The sequence below is a fragment of the Macaca mulatta genome, chromosome 14 (genome assembly GCF_049350105.2).
Source record: "Macaca mulatta isolate MMU2019108-1 chromosome 14, T2T-MMU8v2.0, whole genome shotgun sequence".
NCBI lineage: Eukaryota > Metazoa > Chordata > Mammalia > Primates > Cercopithecidae > Macaca > Macaca mulatta.
In genome coordinates, this window is record NC_133419.1 from 83749512 (window position 1) to 83764517 (window position 15006).

Sequence of the window (15006 nt, forward strand, 5' to 3'; positions counted from 1 at the left end):
GACCTGTCTCATCCTCATATTTGAATTCTGGGCTATTGCTAGTGATAATCTCAGTGCTGTATATTTGTTTTTGTTTTCTTTGGTAGAGTGTGAAACTAGCTTGCGTCTTCAGGGCCATTTTGGAAGTAGAAACCCTCTCAAAAATTTTTATTAATTTGACATACGTTTATTGAGCACATACTATGTCTCAGTTCTTCAGGGTGCTGGAGATATTACAGCAAATAAAAGACAAAGTCCTACCTACATGTGGTGGTGAGGGGAGAGACAGATAATCATCTAAATGAATGAGCAAAATATATATTATATAGAGATACGTGTTTAGATAAATGTAAAGTAGGAAAGGCGAGTAGAGAGTATGAGAGGGGATGAAATTTGAAATAAGTCATCAAGAAAACCTTCACTGAGGAAGTTACAATTGGGTAAACACCTGAAGGAGTTAAGGAAGCGGATTTTGTGGATATCCTGGAGGAGGAACATTTCAGGTAGAGGTAACAGCAAGTGTAAATCTCCTGAGGCAGGGATGTGCATGGTGTGTTTAAGTAATAGTAAGTCAGTGTAGTTCCAACAGAAGTGAGGGGGTGAGTATTAGATGTTATGGTTGGAGAAGTAAGAGGAGCCATTAGAGAGTTTGTTTTTTCTTTCCATCTTTTCTATCTTTCTCAGTATGTTGCCCAGTCTAGACTCGAACTCCTGGGCTCAAGCAAACCTTCTGCTTCAGCTTCCTGAATACCTAGGACTATAGGCATGTGCCACCATGCCCAGCCTTATTGGAGGGTTTTGATCACAGGAGTGACATGATCTGACCTGTTATTTAAAGGGATCATTTTGGGCTGGGCGCGTTGGCCCATGCTTGTAATCCCAGCAGTTTGGGAGGCCAAGGCGGGTGCATTGCTTGAGGCCAGGAGTTCGAGACCAGCTTGGCCAACATGGTGAAACCCCGTTTCTACTAAAAATACAAAAAATTGCTGGGTGTGGTGGCACATACCTGTAATTCCAGGTACTTGGGAGGCTGAGGCACCAGAATCGCTTGAACCCGGGAGGTGGAGATTTCAGTGAGCCAAGATTGCGCCACTGTACTCTAGCCTGTGCAACAGAGGAAGACCCTGTCTCAAAACAAAAATAAAAGGATCATTTGGCTGTTGTGTTTATAGTAGACTGCAGTTGAGGGTGTGGTAGTGGCATGGGTAAGAAACAGGAGAGCAGTTGGGAACCTGATGCAATAATTCAGGCTACTATTTGGGTTGGCCAGTATAGAGGCAGCAAAGGTACTGAGAAGTAATCAGGTTCTGTGTATATTTTGAAGGAGCCAGTAAAATTTGTTGATGGATTAGATGTGGGGAGTAATGGAAAGGGGAGTCAAGGATGGCTCCAAGGCTTATGGGCCTGAACAATGTTGAGAGAACTTCCATTAACCAAGATGGGGAGACAATATAAGGAAAATGTGTGTGAGGAGGCTAAGGAGCTCAACTTTTGACATATGTTAGAAATGCCTATAAGACTTTTAAGTGTAAATGATGAGTAAGCAGTTAGAGGAATCTGCAGTTTCAGGGGGGCAGGGGTTAGTATGAGGGGCAGCTGAGGGAGGATAGATTGATATGTGCCAGCAATATATCTTCTGGACTTCTTATCTGGGACTTCTTGTTTCACCTGAATTATACTGGCCACTTGGGCATTACCCTGCCTCTCCATAATCAAGATATGTGAATTGGGCTTATTTCCCAAGCGGTCATTTCTTAAGTGTAAAGACTGTCTTGGTCTTTGTAATCATTGCCTCGAAGCTTGTAACAACTCCAGATGCATTCCTTTTTTTTTTTTCCCATAAAATTTTAGGTTATGGCTGTCCCTGAGTCTCATCCAATATACTTCTTTCAGGGATTCCTTAAAATTTCTTGTCTGTTCATAGCATTCCTGTTTGTTTCTTTAGTTTTTTATAGCTTTAAAAAATACCTTTTCTGTTATTTTCTGAAAGGCTGTAAATGATGAAGTCAGTGTATATACCTAGTCTGCATTTCAATCCATTCTTCTTGTTTATAATAAAAAGAATAAATTATTATAGAAAAGTGACAAATGCATAGTGATAAAATATTATAATATTCTTATTTGCAGTGATTGGTTTCTTCCATTTTTTCCCAAAATATTAAATTTTACTTAGTTATTTTACTTACATAATAAGCATTTTATCATGTAATTATAAACTGTATAATTGGGATTTCACTTTCTAACATAACTTTCTGGGCCTGCTCTTTGGTGACCCTCATCTGATCTCTCTAGACTCATGGTAAGTGTAACTATTGAACCATTTACTCACTGCTTTGAAGTGACTAGAAGGCTGACTGTAAAGAAATGCAGGCTGGGAAAAAGGTCTCATCTCTGCTCCTGTCATTTGGGGCAGGGATAATTATCTCCCTATGAGGAGTAGAGCTAATGTGTTATTTCTTTTTTCAAGTTATTTTAGTTTCAATTTAAAAAATAAATTCTGCCAGGCATGGTGACTCCTGCTTGTACTCCCAGCTACTTGTGAGGATGAGGTGGGGGGAATCCCTTGAGCCCAGGAGCTGGAGGCTATAGTGAGCTATGATTGTGCCACTGCACTCCAGCCTGGGTTACAGAGCAAGATCTTGTCTCTAAATACATACATACATACATACATACATACATACATACATACATACGTATTTTAAAAATATTAATTTTTTTTTTTCTTTCCTCTAGTTCACTTAGCAGCCATGGAAGGCCACCTTCACTGTTTCAAATTCCTATTCAGTAGAATGAGCAGTGCGACACAAGTTTTAAAAGCTTTCAATGATAACGGAGAAAATGTATTGGATTTGGCCCAGAGGTTCTTCAAGCAGAACATTTTACAGTTTATCCAGGGGGCTGAGTATGAAGGAAAAGATTTAGAAGATCAGGAAAGTAAGTAAGTGATATGTTCTAGCATATAATGTAATGATGATGATGATGATATAATGATATACTTTCATTGATGTAGAATCAATGAAATAGGAAAAGAAGATATAAGGCAAATGTTATATATGTTATATGTAAAAATATAAACATGTTTAATATATAACATATTAAAATTTATTACATATCATTGCCGATACATTCATCCAGATTCTTTATTATAAAATACTTTAGACAAAAATGTGTAGAGGTTTGTTGCAGTGGCGCATGCTTGTAATCCCAGAACTTTGGGAGTCTGAGGTGAGTGGATTGCTTAAGCCCAGAAGTTCAAGACCAATTTGGGAAATATAGTAAAACCCTATCTCTACAAAAAATACAAAAATTAGCTGGATGTGGAGGCATCCCTGTAATCAGCTACTTGGGAGGCTGAGGTGGGAGGATGGATTGAGCCCAGGAAGTCAAGGCTACACTGAGCCTTGATTATACCTCTGCACTCCAGCCTGCATGACAAAATGAGACCCTGTCTCAAAAAAAAAAAAAAAAAAAAAAAAAAAAAATGAGCAGTGAATCACTAAATTTAAGAGTAAAATATAGAGGCCAGGTATGGTGGCTAACACCTGTAATCCCAGCTACTTGAGAAGTTCAGGCAGGAGAATCATTTGAACCCGGGAGGTGGAGGTTGCAGTGAGCCAAGATCACGCAATTGCACTCCATCCTGGGCAACATGAGCAAAACTCTATCTTGGAAGAAAAGAAAAGAATAAAATATAGAGTTGAAGCCCTTTGGATCTCTCTCCCTAATTACCATCACCTTTTCTTCCTCCTCAAGGGTAAACTATTATTTTAGATTTTTCATTCCATTCTGTGGTTTTATATTTTAGTTGTGTATATGAGTTGGGGTCTCACTATGTTTCCCAGGCTGGTCTCAAACTCCTGGCCTCAAGTGATCCTCCTTCCCCAGCCTCCCAGCAAAGCACTGGGATTACAGGCATGGGCCACTGCATCCACCGTGTGTTGTTCTTTATGTGCATTATTTTTTATTGTTGTATTGTTATTTTTATTGGTTTCTCCTTCAAGTATTTTCCATCTGTTCAATCTGCAGATATAGAACTTGCAGATATGGAGGGCCAGCTGTGCATCTATACACATACATGTGTACACACAGACACACACACACACACACACACAACTGAAAGCACCTAACCTTATCCCTAGCATATAGTTGATGCTTAATAAAATGTCTTTAATGATAGTAACTACATAAACTGAGTCCTTACTAAAAATGCCAGACATGGTAGTAAGCACTTGCAAGGATTGCATTGTTTTGTCTTTTTTAAAAATAAGATCTTCTTGATACTTGGATACCAAAGAATTGCATAATTTTACCCTCTCAACAAATCTGAAATGTGACTTTTCTCATTTTTACATATGGAAATAAACAATCTAGAATAGCCAAAGAATATTTTTAAAATAACAAAGTTGGAAGGACTTAACACTACTTGATTTTAAGACTTACTATATTGCTACAGTAATCAAGGCAGTGTGTAGTAATGGCAAACAGACATACAGATAAGTAAGACAGAATACAACAAAGACCAGTAAGAGTACGGCATGATGGTGCATCCCTGTAATCCTAGCTACCTGGGAGGCTGAGGCGGGAGGATTGCTTGAGCCTAGGAGTTCAAGGTTACAGTGAGCTGTGACCACACCTCAGTGACAAAGTGAGACCCTATCTCTAAACAAAACAAAGCAGTGTGACAACTATTTACATAGCATTTCTATTGTATTAGGTATTGTGAGTAACGTAGAGATTATTTAAAGTATATGGGAGGGAGGATGTGCATAGGTTATCTGCAAATATACCATTTTATATAAGGGACTTGGACATCCACAGATTTTGGTATCTTTGGGAATCCTAGAACCCTTAGGATTCCAAGGGATGACTCTATATGTATGTGCACATACACACTTCTTATCTGCTTCTAGTCTATTTTGCTGTCTTCACTGTCTTGCAAGTAGAGAAGGAGCGGTCTGTGTAACCAGGTTCAAGCGATTCTCCTGCCTCAGCCTCCTGAGTAGTTGTAATTACAGGCATGAGCCACCACACCCAGCTAATTTTTGTATTTTTAGTAGAGACAGGGTTTCACCATGTTGGCCAGGCTGGTCTTGAACTCCTGACCTCAAATGATTCACTCACCTCAGCCTCCGAAAGTGCTGGGATTACAGGCGTGAGCCACCATGCCCAGCTTCCAAGTGTGTCTTTATACAAAGGGTTTTAAATGACCATCCCCTGTGTTTTGTGGTGGTATGAGAGAGAAAGAGAATGTGGCTAAAAATTGTCCTGGTACAATACTTCTGGCATGTTTGAAGTCCTGAGGGGAAAAAGAGTAGAATGATTAGTAATAATCTTATTTGATAATTCTCTTTTTACTGCTAGTCATCAACTGAACTCATTCCATTACAACAGCCTTTTATTTGAGAAAATATTGAAACCTGAAATATATGACAGCTTAAGACAGGGAAAAGAATAAACTCTGATATTTATTGAAATGCTGAATTTTTTTATTCATAGCTTTAGCATTTCCAGGTCATGTGGCTGCCTTTAAGGGTGATTTGGGGATGCTTAAGAAGTTAGTAGAAGATGGAGTAATCAATATTAATGAGCGTGCTGATAATGGATCAACTCCTATGCATAAAGGTGAGTTATGATTTCTCCTTTCAGTTTGGATACAATAGCTGCTGAGTTATTAATCTTTTAAAGTAAATATCAATCAGAAACACATGAAACATAAAACTTTTTTCTGATGCCCTAGCAGATATCAGTCTACCTTGTGTGGTATATAGAATGCCTAATTCTCTATTCAAGTGTAATGTTTCTTTTATGATGCCAGATATTCATGCATTATCTTATTCAAGGGTAATTCCAATAAAATTTCTATAGCGACATTGTTATGTTAGTTAAATGTGAAATGTACTGCTAGAGAAGTTTCTTAGGATAACATTTTTTAAATGACCTTTTAATTAATACTAAAATAGAAATCATCCCTCTCTCTCTCTCTTTTTTTTTTTTTCCGCAGACTGGGTCTTGTTCTGTCACCCAGGCTTGGAGTGCAGGTGGAGACCTCCTGGGCTCAAGTCATCCTCCCACCTCAGTCTCCTGAGTAGCTGGGATTATAGGCATGTGCCACCACACCAGGCTAATTTTTTGTCTTTTTAATAGTGATGGGGTTTCACCATGTTGGCCAGGCTGGTCTTGAACTCCTGGCCTCAAATGAACCACTTGCCTTGGCCTCCCAAAGTGCAGGATTACAGGTGTGAGCCTGGCCTGATGGCAGGTGATTCTTACTAAACTCTTAGAGTAAAATGATAGTAGGCTTATTAATATAATCATGTGTTTAAATTGGACTCTATTTCACAAATTAACTTCTGGCAGTCCTCAGATCATATATTATGTTCCCATTGGTTAGGTTTTTAGCTTACATTGTTTAATCCATAATGTATCTCAAAGTATAGAATCTAAGCACTATGTGTAACAATAGTTTTATAAGCAGGGGAAATGGGAAGAGATGGGATGCAGAGGATGTTTTCTCCTACACAGAAAGAGTCCACAGATTGGTGAGCTCTGTGCCCTATGTTTGGAATATCTCACTCCATCCATTTCTGCTGGTCATCCAGGAGTTAAACTCTCTACTGTGAGATATGTGTATGGGGAGGAGGCTTAACATGTACATAAAGTTTTTGTTTTTTTTTTTAATTATTATTATACTTTAAGTTCTAGAGTACATGTGCATAACATGCAGGTTTGTTACATATGTATACTTGTACCATGTTGGTGTGCTGCAACCATCAACTCGTCAGCACCCATCAACTCGTCAGCACCCATCAACTCGTCATTTACATCAGGTATAACTCCAAATGCAATCCCTCCCTCCTGCCCCTGCCCCCTCCCCATGATAGGCCCCGATGTGTGATGTTCCCCTTCCCGAGTCCAAGTGATCTCATTGTTCAGTTCCCACCTATGAGTGAGAACATGCGGTGTTTGGTTTTCTGTTCTTGCAATAGTTTGCTGAGAATGATGGTTTCCAGCTGCATCCCATGTCCCTACAAAGGACACAAACTCATCCTTTTTTATGGCTGCATAGTATTCCATGGTGTATATGTGCTACATTTTCTTAATCCAGTCTGTCACTGATGGACATTTGGGTTGATTCCAGGTCTTTGCAAACATGTATGTTTGCTGCAATAAACATATGTGTGCATGTGTCTTTATGGCAGCATGATTTATAATCCTTTGGGTATATACCCAGTAATGGGATGGCTGGGTCATATGGTACTTCTAGTTCTAGATCCTTGAGGAATCGCTATACTGTTTTCCATAATGGTTGAACTAGTTTACAGTCCCACCAACAGTGTAAAAGTGTTCCTATTTCTCCACATCCTCTCCAGCACCTGTTGTTTCCTGACTTTTTAATGATTGCCTTTCTAACTGGCGTGAGATGGTATCTCATTGAGGTTTTGATTTGCATTTCTCTGATGGCCAGGGATGATGAGCATTTTTTCATGTGTCTGTTGGCTGTATGAATGTCTTCTTTTGAGAAATGTCTGTTCATATCCTTTGCCCACTTTTTGATGGGGTTGTTTGTTTTTTTCTTGTAAATTTGTTTGAGTTCTTTGTAGGTTCTGGATACCCTTTGTCAGATGAGTAGATTGCAAAAATTTTCTCCCATTCTGTAGGTTGCCTGTTCACTCTGATGGTAGTTTCTTTTGCTGTGCAGAAGCTCTTTAGTTTAATTAGATCCCATTTGTCAATTTTGGCTTTTGTTGCCGTTGCTTTTGGTGTTTTAGACATGAAGTCCTTGCCCATGCCTATGTCCTGAATGGTATTACCTAGGTTTTCTTCTAGGGTTTTTATGGTATTAGGTCTAACATTTAAGTCTCTAATCCATCTTGAATTAATTTTTGTATAAGGAATAAGGAAAGGATCCAGTTTCAGCTTTCTACTTATGGCTAGCCAATTTTCCCAGCACCATTTATTAAATAGGGAATCCTTTCCCCATTTCTTGTTTTTCTCAGGTTTGTCAAAGATCAGATGGCTGTAGATGTGTGGTATTATTTCTGAGGACTCTGTTCTGTTCCATTGGTCTGTATCTCTGTTTTGGTACCAGTACCATGCTGTTTTGGTTACTGTAGCCTTGTAGTATAGTTTGAGGTCAGGTAGTGTGATGCCTCCAGCTTTGTTCTTTTGACTTAAGATTGTCTTGGCAATGCGGGCTCTTTTTTGGTTCCATATGAACTTTAAAGCAGTTTTTTCCAATTCTGTGAAGAAACTCATTGGTAGCTTGATGGGGATGGCATTGAATCTATAAATTACTTTGGGCAGTATGGCCATTTTCATGATATTGATTCTTCCTATCCATGAGCATGGTGTGTTCTTCCATTTGTTTGTGTCCTCTTTTATTTCACTGAACAGTGATTTGTGGTTCTCCTTGAAGAGGTCCTTTATATCCCTTGTAAGCTGGATTCCTAGGTATTTTATTCTCTTTGAGGCAATTGTGAATGGAAGTTCATTCATGATTTGGCTCTCTGTTTGTATGTTACTGGTGTATAAGAATGCTTGTGATTTTTGCACATTGATTTTGTATCCTGAGACTTTGCTGAGGTTGCTTATCAGCTTAAGGAGATTTTGGGCTGATGATGGGGTTTTCTAAATATACAATCATGTCATCTGCAAACAGGGACAATTTGACTTCTTCTTTTCCTAACTGAATAGCCTTGATTTCTTTCTCTTGCCTGATTGCCCTAGCCAGAACTTCCAGCACTATGTTGAATAGGAGTGGTGAGAGAGGGCATCCCTGTCTTGTGCCAGTTTTCAAAGGGAATTTTTCCAGTTTTTGCCCATTCAGTATGATATTGGCTGTGGGTTTGTCATAAATAGCTCTTATTATTTTGAGATACATTCCATCAATACCGAATTTATTGAGGGTTTTTAGCATGAAGGGCTGTTGAATTTTGTCAAAGGCCTTTTCTGCATCTATTGAGATAGTCATGTGGTTTTTGTCTTTGTTTCTGCTAATATGCTGGATTACGTTTATTGATTTGTGTATGTTGAACCAGCCTTGCATCCCAGGGATGAAGCCCACTTGATCATGGTGGATAAGCTTTTTGATGTGCTGCTGGATCAGGTTTGCCAGTATTTTATTGAAGATTTTTGCATTGATGTTCATCAGGGATATTGGTCTAAAATTCTCTTTTTTTGTTGTGTCTCTGCCAGGTTTTGGTATCAGGATGATGTTGGCCTCATAAAATGAGTTAGGGAGGATTCCCTCGTTTTCTATTGATTGGAATAGTTTCAGAAGGAATGGTACTAGCTCCTCCTTGTACCTCTGGTAGAATTCAGCTGTGAATCCGTCTGGTCCTGGACTTTTTTTGGTTGGTAGGCTATTAATCACTGCCTCAGTTTCAGAGCCTGATATTGGTCTATTCAGGGATTCAGCTTCTTCCTGGTTTAGTCTTGGGAGAGTGTAAGTGTCCAGGAAATTATCCATTTCTTCTAGATTTTCTAGTTTATTAGCATAGAGGTGTTTATAGTATTCTCTGATGGTAGTTTGTATATCTGTGGGGTCAGTGGTGATATCCCCTTTATCATTTTTTATTGCGTCTATTTGATTCTTCTCTCTTTTCTTCTTTATTAGTCTTGCTAGTGGTCTATCAATTTTGTTGATCTTTTCAAAAAACCAGCTCCTGGATTCATTGATTTTTTTGGAGGGTTTTTTGTGTCTCTGTCTCCTTCAGTTCTGCTCTGATCTTAGTTATTTCTTGCCTTCTGCTAGCTTTTGAATGTTTTTGCTCTTGCTTCTCTAGTTCTTTTAATTGTGATGTTAGAGTGTCAATTTTAGATCTTTCCAGCTTTCTCTTGTGGACATTTAGTGCTATAAATTTCCCTCTACACACTGCTTTAAATGTGTCCCAGAGATTCTGGTATGTTGTATCTTTGTTCTCATTGGTTTCAAAGAACATCTTTATTTCTGCCTTCATTTCGTTATTTACCCAGTAGTCATTCAGGAGCACGTTATTCAGTTTCCATGTAGTTGAGCGGTTTTGATTGAGTTTCTTAGTCCTGAGTTCTAGTTTGATTGCACTGTGGTCTGAGAGACAGTTTGTTATAATTTCTGTTCTTGTACATTTGCTGAGGAGTGCTTTACTTCCAATTATTTGGTCAATTTTGGAATAAGTGTGATGTGGTGCTGAGAAGAATGTATATTCTGTTGATTTGGGGTGGAGAGTTCTGTAGATGTCTATTAGGTCTGCTTGGTGCAGAGATGAGTTCAATTCCTGGATATCCTTGTTAACTTTCTGTCTTGTTGATCTGTCTAATGTTGACAGTGGGGTGTTGAAGTCTCCCATTATTATTGTATGGGAGTCTAAGTCTCTTGTAAGTCTCTAAGGACTTGCTTTATGAATCTGGGTGCTCTTGTATTGGGTGCATATATATTTAGGATAGTTAGCTCTTCCCTTTGAATTGATTCCCTTTACCAGTATGTAATGGCCTTCTTTGTCTCTTTTGATCTTTGATGGTTTAAAGTCTGTTTTATCAGAGACTAGGATTGCAACCCCTGCTTTTTTTTTGTTCTCCATTTGCTTGGTAGATCTTCCTCCATCCCTTTATTTTGAGCCTATGTGTGTCTCTGCATATGAGATGGGTCTCCTGAATACAGCAAACTGATGGTCTTGACTCTTTATCCAGTTTGCCAGTCTGTGTCTTTTAATTGGACCATTTAGTCCATTTACATTTAAGATTAATATTGTTATGTGTGAACTTGATCCTGTCATTATGATATTAACTGGTTATTTTGCTCGTTAGTTGACACAGTTTCTTCCTAGCATCGATGGTCTTTACATTTTGGCATGTTTTTGCAATGGCTGGTACCGGTTGTTCCTTTCCATGTTTAGTGCTTCCTTCAGGGTCTCTTGTAAGGCAGGCCTGGTGGTGACAAAATCTCTCAGCATTTGCTTATCTGTAAAGGATTTTATTTCTCCTTCACTTATGAAACTTAGTTTGGCTGGATATGAAATTCTGGGTTTAAAATTCTTTTCTTTAAGAATGTTGAATATTGGCCCCCACTCTCTTCTGGCTTGTAGAGTTTCTGCCGAGAGATCTGCTGTTAGTCTGATGGGCTTCCCTTTGTGGGTAACCCGACCTTTATCTCTGGCTGCCCTTAAGATTTTTTCCTTCATTTCAACTTTGGTGAATCTGGCAATTATGTGTCTTGGAGTTGCTCTTCTCGAGGAGTATCTTTGTGGCGTTCTCTGTATTTCCTGAATTTGAATGTTGGCCTGCCCTACTAGGTTGGGGAAGTTCTCCTGGATGATATCCTGAAGAGTGTTTTCCAACTTTGTTCCATTTTCCCCCTCACTTTCAGGCACCCGAATCAGACACTTTCAGGCACCCGAATCAGGCACCCGAATCAGGCACCCGAATCAGACGTACATAATCCCATACTTCTAGCAGGCTTCGTTCATTTCTTTTTCTTCTTTTTTCTTTAGATTTCTCTTCTCGCTTCATTTCATTCATTTGATCCTCAATTGCTGATACTCTTTCTTCCAGTTGATCAAGTCGGTTACTGAAGCTTGTGCATTTGTCACGTATTTCTCGTGTCATGGTTTTCATCTCTGTCAGTTTGTTTATGGCCTTCTCTGCATTAATTATTATAGTTATCAATTCTTCCACTCTTTTTTCAAGATTTTTAGTTTCTTTGCGCTGGGTATGTAATTCCTCCTTTAGCTCTGAGAAGTTTGATGGACTGAAGCCTTCTTCTCTCATCACTCATCAAAGTCATTCTCCATCCAGCTTTGATCCGTTGCTGGCGATGAGCTGCGTTCCTTTGCAGGGGGAGATGCGCTCTTATTTTTTGAATTTCCAGCTTTTCTGCCCTGCTTTTTCCCCATCTTTATGGTTTTATCTGCCTCTGGTCTTTGATGATGGTGACGTACTGATGGGGTTTTGGTGTGGGTGTCCTTCCTGTTTGTTAGTTTTCCTTCTAACAGTCAGGACCCTCAGCTGTAAGTCTGTTGGAGATTGCTTGAGGTCCACTCCAGACCCTGTTTGCCTGGGTATCAGCAGCAGAGGCTGCAGAAGATAGAATATTGCTGAACAGTGAGTGTACCTGTCTGATTCTTGCTTTGGAAGCTTCCTCTCAGGGGTGTACTCCACCATGTGAGGTGTGGGGTGTCGGTCTGCCCCTAGTGGGGGATGTCTCCCAGTTAGGCTACTCAGGGGTCAGGGACCCACTTGAGCAGGCAGTCTGTCCCTTCTCAGATCTCAACCTCCGTGTTGGGAGATCCACTGCTCTCTTCAAAGCTGTCAGACAGAGTCGTTTGCATCTGCAGAGGTTTCTGCTGCCTTTTGTTGTTGTTGTTGTTGTTTAGCTGTGCCCTGTCCCCAGAGGTGGAGTCTACAGACAGAGGCAGGCCTACTTGAGCTGCTGTGAGCTCCACCCAGTTCGAGCTTCCCAGCAGCTTTGTTTACCTACTTAAGCCTCAGCAATGGCGGGTGCCCCTCCCCCAGCCTCGCTGCTGCCTTGAGGTTAGATGGCAGACTGCTGTGCTAGCAATGAGGGAGGCTCCGTGGGCGTGGGACCCTCCTGGCCAGGTGTGGGATATAATCTCCTGGTGTGCCCGTTTGCTAAGACCCTTGGTAAAGTGCAGTATTGGGGTGGGAGTTACCCTATTTTCCAGGTGTTGTGTGTCTCAGTTCCCCTGGCTAGGAAAAGAGATTCCCTTCCCCCTTGCGCTTCCCAGGTGAGGCGATGCCTTGCCCTGCTTCAGCTGTGACTGGTTGGCCTGCAGCAGCTGACCAGCACTGATTGTCTGGCACTCCCTAGTGAGATGAACCCAGTACCTCAGTTGAAAATGCAGAAATCACCTGTCTTCTGTGTTGCTGGCGCTGGTAGCTGGAGACTGGAGCTGTTCCTATTCGGCCATCTTGCTCTGCCCCCAAGTTTTTTTTTTTTTAATGTGGTTTCTTGGAGCAAAACCCCTGTATGAGTTTACTAGGGCTGATATAACAAAATGCTGCAGACTGGATGGCTTAAACAACATAAATTTATTTTCTCAGAATTCTGGAGGCTGGAAGTCTGAGATGAAGGTGGCAGCAGGTTTGGTTTCTTTTGAGGCTTCTCTCTTTGGCTTATAGAAGGCCTGCTGCCTTCTTGCTATACCCTCACATAGTCTTTCCTCTGTGCATGACCATATTTGTGTCCTGATTTCCTCCTCTTGTAAGTAAATTAGTCCAATTGGATTAGGGCCCACCTACATCACCTTATTTTTCCTTAGTTACCACTTTAAAGGCCCTATCTCCAAATACAGTTGCATTCTGAGGTACTGGAGTTTAGGACTTCAACATATGAATTTTGAGGGGAACACAATTCCTCCTATAACACATCCATTTTACAGTCCCCATTTCATATCCTAGATGTGTTTTTGATTGCTAATGTGTGTGTGGGAGTGTCATTTAGACACAGTAGCAAAAGATAGGCTCACTCATGGTGCTCATAGTGCATCTTTGTGGGGACAGTAAATTAAATTTCATTGATGGCTAGTTTTTAGCCTGTCCTAGTCATTTCTTCACCACTTGAACTGAGAGAGAAATGAGGGATCTGGAAGCAGGTTCTAAAGAGACTGTTCTACAACAACAAGGTGTTTTTAATATAGATGTTGGAAGGTGGGAAGGTGAACGTGATGAGGAGCCAAAAGAGTTTGCTTTTCACCCTCTCTTCAAGAGTCCATCCATCAAGTATACCTACGGCTAGGAGTGGATCAGATGGTGTGGTGGAGGGGGATTATAAGTCACTACAGCTGGAAAAGGGCATTGTTGGGGGACATTTATCGTTTTTTTCTTTTTAAATTTTGTGGGTACATAGTAGGTGTATATATTTATGGGGTATGTGAGATGTTTTGATACAGACGTGGAACATGAAATAGTCACATCACGGAGATTGGGGTATCCATCCCCTCAAGCATTTATCCTTTGTGTTATAAACAATCCAGTTACCTTCTTTTAGTTATTTAAAAATGTATAATTAAGTTATTATTGACTATAGTCACCCTGTTGTGCTATCAGATAGTCTCACTCTGTTGCCCAGGCTTGAGTGCAATGGGGCGATCACGACTCACTGCAGCTTTGACCTCCTGGGCTCAGGGGATCCTCTCACTTCAGCATCCTGAGTAGCTGGGACTACAGGCACATGCTACTATGCCTGGCTAATTTTTTGTATTGTTTGTAGAGACAGGGTTTTGCCATGTTGCCCAGGCTGGCCTCAAACTCCTGACTCAAGTGATCCGCCTGCCTTGGTCTTCCAGAGTGCTAGGATTACAGGCATGAGCCACTACATGCAGTCCCATGCTTTCTATTTTTTGGTACCCTTTAACCATCCCTACCTCCCTCTGACTCCCCTACTACCTTTCCCAGTCTCTGGTAACCATCCTTCTACTCTTTATGTCCATGAGATCAATTGTTTTGATTTTTAGATCCCACAAATAGCTGAGAACATGCAAAGTTTGTCTTTGTGTGCCTGACTTATTTCACTTAACATGATGATCTCCAGTTCTATCCATGTTGTTGTTTGAGACAGAGTCTCGCTCTCTCGCCCAGGCTGGAGTGCAGTGGCGCAATTTCGGCTCACTGCAACCTCTGTCTCCTGGATTCAAGCAATTCTTCTGCCTCAGCCTCCTGAGTAGCTGGGACTACAGGGGTGTGCCACCACGCCCTGCTAATTTTTTGTATTTTCAGTAGAGACAAGATTTTATCATGTTAGCCAGGGTGGTCTTGTTTCCCTGACCTCGTGATCCGCCTGCCTCGGCCTCCCAAAGTGCTGGTATTACAGGTGTGAAACACTGCGCCCGGCTAATCTTAGTCTTTTTTTTTTTTATGGCGGATTAGTACTCCATTGTGTATATGTACCACATTTCTTTATCCATTTATCTGTTGGTGGACACTTAGATTGTTTCCAAATCTTCCAAATCTTAGCTATTGTGAACAGTGCTGCAACAAACATAGGAGTGAAGGTGATATACTGATTTCCTTTCTTTTGGGCATATACCCAGC

General features: G+C 40.6%; 1 protein-coding gene across 9 annotated transcripts in view; it reads left to right on the forward strand.

The window, feature by feature from the left end:
- ANKRD42 (ankyrin repeat domain 42) overlaps nucleotides 1-15006 on the forward strand; it is a 95624-nt gene that overhangs the window by 26739 nt on the left and 53879 nt on the right. For 6 of the 9 annotated variants that reach the window (XM_028833878.2, XM_077964118.1, XM_077964116.1 and 3 more), the window contains one exon: nucleotides 5476-5601. In XM_028833878.2, coding sequence (XP_028689711.2) covers nucleotides 5476-5601 — 126 coding nt within the window. Of the gene's footprint in view, nucleotides 1-2712; nucleotides 2914-5475; nucleotides 5602-15006 lie in introns of all 9 variants that reach the window. The other 3 variants (XM_015115348.3, XM_077964115.1, XM_015115350.3) reach the window with 1 other exon arrangement.